A 9,379-nucleotide genomic window follows, 5' to 3' on the forward strand; every position below is an offset into this window, starting at 1 on the left:
ATGCTCTAAAATAGTGTTATGTTAATTATGGTTATAATAATTTTGTTTTTAAAATTAGCCTAATAAAGAGGACGTAGGCCTATTAAATTGGGTTCATGTTATTTTGGCACATATACCCTACAGTTGCAGAGAATATTAAAGGTTAATATGAAATTAATTCTAAACTATAGTTAGGGATAATGACAAACCTTCGATTCAACCAACAAGAAAAATACTCAGCAAAATTGACCAACATCACGGGAAACCGGGCTTAGTTGACACACTGTATTTCTATACATATATGCAATTGATGTGAATTTGTGTCTCGTCTTTTTTTTTTTTTTTTTTTGTAAATATTAAATTTCCAATTATAAAATGATTTTAAATAAACAGTAGCTAATAGACTAAAATAGTAGGCTGATAGCAGACTACGTGCGTGTTAAAATAAGAAACCATTGTTTTTGGTCAAATACCGTAATGTATGAGCTGTATAGAAAAAAAAATTAAAAAAGTATGATAAACAAGTGTGACAACAACTAAAGTTTGGTTGAAACAGCCCCATCATTTTTAGAGTGTAGAAGAAAAAAAATATGAAATTACAAATAAATAGAGGCTTATATGTAAGTCATCTTAAGTGGATAAAAAGCACTCTTACATTCAACTATACTTGGATTTAATATAAACTGAATCTATAACAGATTTGTTTAATTGCAAATAACATGCAACATGCAAGTGTCCGAAAACATTATTCACACCTATATTCTTTTAAACTATATTATTTCCGTAATAACTCTTTTTGCTGAAGTATGCTAAAGTATACTCCTCTGTCACATTGCGCAAACTTCAGTTGCATCGAAATTTTTGTATAAAAAAAGACTTTGTTTTACACTGTAGTTATATTTCGCATTATAGGGGGCCAGATGTGTATTACAGCGACGTGGCGATGAGATTTTCATTATTTTATATTTTCTTCAGTTCTACTATTAAGAACATTTAACTTCATTCGGGGAAGAATTTTTTTATTTTTTTTAGTTTAGTTTAGTTTAGTTTTATTTTAGTTTTAAATGAGGGAAAATCTTTCCTGACGGCTATGTCGCAAACACTTTTTGATTCTAATGACCTGAGGCGACCTTTCAAAACTCAATTTGACGTAAACCACACAAATAGTAAATCAATAATTAATATGAAACACGATATGCTCAAATATACGCAAAATATATACAGTTTGTAGCCTACAGGCCTATGCTGCACATAAATGTGTAAAGGAGACTCAGTGCTGTGGTTTCTGTCATGAGGGCAGGTAATGGACGGACAGCTGAAGTGTAATCCGGTGGTCGCGAGGCTCTTCCTGTGCGTCTGAACCTCAGTCAAGCATTGCAGGCTGGCGCCAGAGACTACATCAGGTGTAGGGTTACTGTTTGTTGTGGCCTGTGTACACTAATAGGCCTGTTGGATGTCAGTGTCGGCGTCACCTTTTCGGACATCCACTTTGCTTCACCGAGGCACAAACCAATTTACCCCTGATTTCACGAGGATGAATGGAGGAAGCCGTAGGTTACCTGCAGACTGCAGCAATTAGGAACATAAAAGGAATATTAAGATTCTAAAGTCATATTCAAAAACACTGTTGGCATAATATTAAATTAATTAATAAATATTTAACCAAATATACTTGCTTGCACGTCTTATACAACTCGCTATAGATAAATAAGCTGTGCATAATTATTCTCATTTTCAGTAATTAATTAATATATATTATAACAAGAAAACTGTGCTCCCAGTGCCGTGAATGCATACTACTAATATTAATTTAAATAATATCATTTTTAGTGTTTGAAAACACTGATTTTCCAGTGGTTCTCTTTTGTGATATTTAGATTTGATTTTGGTGATTGGTTGCAGGTAGCGAAAGTTGTGAATATATTTTAAATGTTTCCAATCATATCACGGCAATTAAATTTCATAACAGGTCAATTAGTAACGTTCAATTTCTAAAAGAAGGCCTTCGAAAAGGATTAGAAAAATATTAGTCCTAGTTATTAAATGCAATTGCTAAAGAGTTAGGCTATTTCTACCTGATCTTACTCTTAAATTTAGGCTTGCTGGTGTAACCTAATATATTTAGGTTGATTCCGTAATGTTAAATAACATATTATTATTATTATTATTAATATTATTACTGAATGAATTAATTCATTCAGATACGTTTTTTTTTTTTTTTTCTTCAGTGAGTGCTATCAGTGAGTTAACACTCTAAATACAATGGCTAACAGTAACAACTTTAAAATCCAAAAATAATGCTGTTTCAGATCTTTTGGTCAAGTTAAAGTAGGCTACAAGCCAAACCATTGTAATACTTCAATATTCCACACTTGCACGACGACTCAATGTTCTCCACCTGAAATATTTATTTCCACTTGAAATAATATTTTTGATTAAAGCCAGTTAATGTTACAACCTGAAGAAACTTATTGTTCAATTCGCACATTCACAACTGATCATATAGAGTCAATCTAAACAAATCACCGTTAAACATAGATGCCATTTCAATCACAGCTACTCTGATTTGGAGGCTTTTATTAAACAGCCTAACGCTGCTGTGAAATGCCTGTTGTGAGTTGGGACAGGTGATGATGGGAGGCACAGAATGGGAGGGGTCAGTCTGAGATAAGGACGCTCTCTATTAGATAAGAGCGCTTCTCTCCACACCTTCTCCAGCTTCTAATAGCAGCGGAAAGAGGAAGATAGAGGAGACTCTTCATCTAGTGCTGCTTCCACGAGGAGATACACATATATAGCCTATACGTCAAGCAGCTCTCAAGGCGATACGTTAAGGAGAATTTACTACAGTTTACCTGAGGACATCCGTAGGAACCAAGTCAACTGATGTTGCTTTGAATTTGACCAGGTGAAACGAAGAACCTTTCTTCTAGCACCCACACCAATCTGCCGCGCAGCGATGCTTCCGAGTCCTGTAACCTCAACTCCGTTTTCGGTAAAGGACATCCTCAAACTGGAGCAGCAACACGCTCTGAACCCCAACGGATTCGTGGGTGTTGAGCAGGACACTGTCCCGCTGCAGTCGCTTCAGCTTCAGTGCATGCAGAGCACACTGAGCCGGAGCCTGGATCTCCTCTACAGCCCCGAGAAACACAGCGTGATCGCTGGGGAACAGGTGAAATGCGCCCTCAATTCAGACGACTTTGACATCGTTAGAAGCTCCTGCGGATCTCCAACGGAAGAGGAGATGGATCCGAGCGAAGAAACAAGTAGGATTTTTATAGTTACACTGCTGTTCAATCATTGCAAGGTGAAGGGTTTATTTTTAAATCCTTTGCGTTAAACAATCCAAGCGTTTTTGTTACAACCAAAAAAAAGACACTCAATTCTAAAGTTCCACAATGAACATTTATTCTCTTTTTAATCATTAATTCATGCATATGTAGTGTATCTTGACGAATCAAGAAACCAATACACTGATGTGAGAATGTGTGTTTTTTAAATCTTATTTGTAAAGGATAAAAAACAACTAGCCCAAGTAACCATCAGTGGTTCTTGATAAGAAGGTTCTTCACTAAACCTATCCTGACAAGAACCGCTGTATTATTTAATAAATATAGCCTAATGTAATATAATGTTATCACTGGCTCTAAAACCAAATTAGTTCTATAATATGGAATATAACAAACACAAATTGTGCTGTAACCTCGTGATTTTATTTTACACGCCATTTATATTTTGCATGAGCATGTTTTTGAATTTCAAGTGACTGATTCATTCTAAAACAATTAAAACGATATTAGACATTCAATTGGATGTTAGTAGTAGGCCTAGATGTCATGGTAATAGCCTACTAGTGTTAACAACAAAAATAGGCTAATTTAATTATTATTGTTGTAGCCTATTTATTAATCCCCTTCATTCAATGCAATTTTATACCGCATTTATAAGCATACATTTTATATTTGAAGAGCCCAGATGCAAAAGCCTCTGAGTGCAATCTGACATTTTCTTCTAAATGATCAGTTTATTTCACTTTAATGGCATTGACAAGAACCTATCCATTGCCATTAAAGTGAAATTACTGAACCTACACATGAGAGTCTGAGAAAAATGCTCATTTTAGAAGAACATTTCAGATGGCACTTCGAGGCTTTTGCATCTGAGCTCTTCATTTATTTATTGTATTTATTTATTTATTTTTCCAAATAGGTATGTGTCCATTTGACGATTCCGGATATAATGGTAGAAAAGAGGAAACACCGGGGGAGAAACCAAAGCAGCGGCTGCGCAGGAAACCTCGAGTGCTCTTCTCTCAGACTCAAGTGTTTGAGCTGGAAAGACGCTTCAAGCAGCAGAGATACCTGTCAGCACCCGAGCGAGACCACCTGGCTCACGTGCTGAAGCTCACCTCAACACAGGTCAAAATATGGTTCCAGAACCGGAGGTACAAGTGTAAGAGACAGCGCCAGGATAAAAGTCTGGAGCTGGCCGGCCCGCGGAGGGTGGCGGTGCCCGTGCTGGTGCGAGACGGCAAACCCTGTCATGGAGCTCCGTACAATGTCACTGTGTCATATCCCTACAATAACTATTACAACAGCTATGGAAATAACCCATACCACTGTAACTTCACTTCTGTACCACCGTTTGCCAACACAAGTCAAATACCCAACCACTTTGTGGATATGAATTTGACGACGGGAGGTGTTGATGGGATCAGAACTTGGTGAGACCATGGCATCAGTCCTAAAAGAGAAGATTTTGGATTAAGACTATTTAACCGAATGGCACTGCTGAGGAAAATACCTCAGCATATCCTATAAATTCTTGTCTGATTTTATATATATTTTTGTTTTTATATCTGTGGTTTACACAACAAACAACACCAAATAAAGACCAAATATTTAATAACATTTAGCTTGAATGAGATTTTTATTTTTTATTTTTTTTAATTTATTTATTTTTTTCCTGTAGGAAAGCTAAATTATGCCAAATAAGGCTTTTATCGTGAGATGTGTTGATTGTTACTGGCGGATCCCAGACAAATAACGATTTAACTTCAATCAAAAGAAAACAAAAATACCACTGGTGTCTGCGAGTTAAAATATTACAATCTTTGATATATACTTAGATCAATTAAAATATATATATATAATTTGTTTTACTACTGTATTTTTCTGTACACTGAACATAACACTTTGAACATAATAATATATAATACAAACTGTTTGGCAGTAGGCTATAGGCTATTTAACCTTAAAATAATAAAATATTAAGTAAAACATTAAGTCATTAACTAAGCTAGGTTTTCAAATATATGTATTTATTAAATTATTTATTCATTCAGGCTATTATATATATATACTAGTCCAACGTATGTGGACTAATCTGGAGTAGGATTTTTTTTTTTTTTTTTTTTTTACATAAGAAACAAAAAGACAATTTTAAAAGAAATGGTCTGTCAGCTCGTTTAGGTTGCAGACTCTTGCAGTTATATTAGCAATCGCACGGTTTACTGTACAAAGTAAATATTCGATCGATAAGTATATGATTCGATCCTTAAATTAGTTTCGTTGATATAACCCAGTATAGCCAGTTGATTCGGTCATATTAAATATTTTAGAATAACAAGAAAAGAAAGAAAGAAAGAAAGAAAGAAAGAAAGAAAGAAAGAAAGAAAGAGAAAGTTTAGATATGAAGCGTTTTGGGCCGCTTGAAAAAAAAAAAACTTTGGCCTAATTATTGTCTCTTTTTCCATTTTTCGTTTGTTTTTAGCAAGTTATAGAATAATAATAAAAAAATGTTCCTAATTTAGTGATTGTTCTGTTTCACATGTTTCTAGGGCCCATGGCATAGCCTACTGTGGCTTTCAGTTTGAGAGTAATTTGAGAGTAAAAAGGTTTACTTTACGAATAAATGCTGTTCAAAGCGAATTTGTTTTAAGGTTTTAAATAGCCTAGGTCAAATCGACTAAACAGAGTGACAAACTTGAAGTTAAGCAAGACGCTGCAATTCGCTGTAATATCGTAAACTAAACAAATTCAATTATCTCCCAATCTTAACGCTTTCCAATGAGCTTGTCATTACACTCACATTAGCCAAACAGATAAAACAATTGAAGCGACGCGATAAGTCAGAGGACCCAGGATGCAGCACTGAGAGTAAACAGAACCGCAGACAAGCCGGCACTCTTTCAGTCTCGTCTCCCGATCTGTCAAGAACACGATTCAAATCAAATCTGACTGCGAGCAAGCTATAGATCTGATAAACCAACCCCATAAGAGCATGTTTACAAATACGCGGCTTCAGTATTGGAAAATCGCATCATGGAATTTCGTACAGAATTTAATTCTGCTCATTTAGATATAGGTTACACTTTATATTAGGTGGCCTTAACTACTATGTACTTACATCAAAAAAAAAAAAAAAAAGTACAATGTACTTATTGTGTTCATGTTGTATTGCAAAACACTTTTGCTGCTATTGAGGTGGGATATGGCTAAGGTTAGAGACAGGTTTGGTAGGTGTAAGGTGTAAGTGATGGGTCAACAGTGTAATTATAAATGTAATTACAGAAATTAATTACAGATGTAAGTACATATAGGTATTTTAAAAAAATATAAGTACATGTATGTATCAAATTATTAATTTAAATGTAAGTACATAGTAGTTAAGGCCACCTAATATAAAGTGGGACCGGATATTTCCTGAAGGTGTTTCTAAGGGACTGTTTTTATGGCATGTTTCACACAACTATAAGATACAATAGCAATTATCGTAAATATATAGGCCTATATATTTATATTTACGAGTGTGTTTTATGAGGCAAGGTTTGTGAGATGTGAAATGGCTTTCATTCTTATCAGATATTTCTGAATACCATAGTAGAGGGCCTTAATGAACAAACTATTATGAGCAATCAGAAATGATTCTCTGATGCTGGTGAGGGAGATAAACTTCAGTCCTATCTTAATGGGCAATTTATTTCCTGTTTAAGACTGTGTTGGATATAACCAAGGCAGAGATGGAAAACTCTCTCAAGAGTCTCGTCAGCACTGAGTTCAGATAAGGGAAGAGTATGTGGCTCGGAGCAGTATTTAGCAGATTGATATACGTAGCTAAGAGCAGTATTTAGCAGCAGACAGACAGAGTGGAGACTACGGCCACTTCAAGAGATCAGATAAGTTGTGTGTGTGTGTGTGTGTGTGTGTGTGTGGGTGCTTGTCAGGGTCTCTGTGTTTATATACAAATGTATTGAACATTTATATGAGATTGTGTGAGGCTACAAGCATACATGCAAATGAATGAGAGGTAAATGTGTTGTGTCGTAAGTATTGTCCACTGCGTTACAGGAAGAGCTCTGATCAGAGACTTACTCAGTGACAGACAGGGTTAAGACACAGGAGGCCTGGATCTTCACTTCTGGCTTGTCACTCTGGAAGACACTCACAAAAAAAAAAAAAAACTCGTTCCACAGTTCTGAAGGAAGTGGAAACTGGCCGAAGGGCTAAAGGTTAAGCTGACTTCATTCCATCTAATTATTTATGAAATGGTGAAACCGCAAGAGGAGTCACTGGACGGAAATGTTTAAGTTGGTCAAAATATATAATGTATCTCTCTAATACTGTAACAAAATACAGTCAAAATACAAAACGAGGTCAAAATTACGAAGACATTCGATAACTCTGCAGAGTCTGCACTACAGGGTTTAAATGGTATTTAAGTTTTAACTGATATTTTAGGTTTACAAAAGCGTTTATCTTTGATCTCAATAGTTCACAAAGGACATGAATGAACTGAATTCAACTAAAACTTAAGAAGAACTGTATCAGAATGTTAAATCACTAACAGGACTGTGAAAAACAACAAGGCCTCTGAAGCTGCTGCTGGAACTTGTTGGAGCACACAAGAAGTTTTAAACAAGACGGAGAGAGTGGCAGCATTTAAAGAGACTCAAAATACAAGCTTAACCACAGCTCCACAGAACGTCTTCAGCGTTGAGGCAACGTGAGGTCTGTGAGGACACGGACTGTGCTTTTTACTACATCGGAAGAGATGTTTTGGACATTTTGTCTGCATAAAGACTAGACATCTATAGATAAGACTCTCATGCTCCCTAACAATGCTTACGCTACACATCTGTCCACACTTAAGAGACATCACTCAACTGCCTCCACATATAAACACACTCATGTCCCCTGGCAAGACACACTCAAACTGAGCGGAATACCGGCAAAACTGCATTTTAACAATCCTGATATCAAAAAATGCATTTCCTCTTTTCTGCTTATTTAAGATGCATGTTGTGCAACTGATTGTCATTTGCCATTTCATCATCTCACCTTCAAAGATACTAAAATTAGCCCCACTGAATTTGAACTGAACTGATCTGGGCTGCGTTTCCCAAAAGCATTGTAAGACTAGTTGATCGTAGCTCCATTGGTTTCAATGGGTCTACGATGTACTTAGCTTACGATGCTTTTGGGAAACGCAGCCCTGGACAGTATATAGGAAATTTCTGCATGCAGTTATCATTTGCAGTCGCCTACAGAATACAGATTCGCCCCTCACCTTCCACATCTTCTAAAAATGACCCCAGTGGGGATTTTATTGTGCATAATGTGGTGAGTGAGTTGCTTTGATGCTTCATTACAGAGCAAGCTGTGGAGACATTATATCACTTTTTAAAAGGAACTAGTAATTAATTTGATGCAGAAGAGATGTACTCACCTTTCTAGCATGCCATGCCTCCTTTTGTTCTCTCCCTCGCTTCCCTCTAATGGTGAACAAGTGTCTCCAGCTCATCCGCTCTGCTCGTCCATCTGATTGAGTGACTACCATTACCCTGGGTCACAGCGAAAGCCACACAGTCGAGTCATTGTCATAGATTATTGAACAATGTTCAAGTGACAAAAACCATATATCACCGCTTCCACATCTGAGGGGAGCCTATAGCGTACATCCTGTATTAGGTGTAAGCTGTCATTGCTCACATAAAACTTGTTTTCACTTGTAAAAAATAAGTTTTAGCACACTTACATATTATGGAAATAATAATGAAAGAATATACTTAAGTTCAAACTGAATTTAATGTTTTTTGACACTTCAAATACATAATAGTTTAAAATGCAAATTTATATTACAATTATATTAAATTAGTTGAACCTGGGTGTTTTTGACCCAATAAAGTAGGACTTAAAGGGTTACTCCACCCCAAAATGAAAATTTTGTCATTAATCACTTACCCCCTACGGTGGCCGGGAAGTTCCGTCTGGTCCGCGTCCTTTAGAAACTCCAAACACCGACCACACGTAAAGCAAAACCGCGTTAAGCTGCTCATGTGTTTGCCACAAAACGGGCAAAACATCCCTCGGCCGCAGTCCATGCTCGGTCACCATAA

The 9,379-nt window shown here is 36.3% G+C and overlaps 1 protein-coding gene across 1 annotated transcript; it reads left to right on the forward strand.

Annotated features, from left to right (window-relative positions):
- Positions 1-1,544: 1,544 nt before the first annotated feature.
- On the forward strand, positions 1,545-7,366 carry nkx2.7 (NK2 transcription factor related 7). The gene is made up of 2 exons (XM_058785220.1): positions 1,545-3,248; positions 4,192-7,366. The coding sequence occupies exons 1-2, from the start codon at positions 2,939-2,941 to the stop codon at positions 4,707-4,709; spliced, it is 828 nt and encodes a 275-aa protein (XP_058641203.1). The 5' UTR covers positions 1,545-2,938; the 3' UTR covers positions 4,710-7,366.
- Positions 7,367-9,379: the final 2,013 nt, after the last annotated feature.

The sequence above is a fragment of the Onychostoma macrolepis genome, chromosome 08 (assembly GCF_012432095.1).
Source record: "Onychostoma macrolepis isolate SWU-2019 chromosome 08, ASM1243209v1, whole genome shotgun sequence".
NCBI classification, from domain to species: domain Eukaryota; kingdom Metazoa; phylum Chordata; class Actinopteri; order Cypriniformes; family Cyprinidae; genus Onychostoma; species Onychostoma macrolepis.

Coding starts and splice junctions, on each gene's coding strand:
- nkx2.7 (XM_058785220.1), top strand. CDS start 2,939: ATGCTTCCGAGTCCTGTAACCTCAACTCCGTTTTCGGTAAAGGACATC. Junction 3,249..4,191: donor GGATCCGAGCGAAGAAACAA/GTAGGATTTTTA, acceptor TTTTCCAAATAG/GTATGTGTCCATTTGACGAT.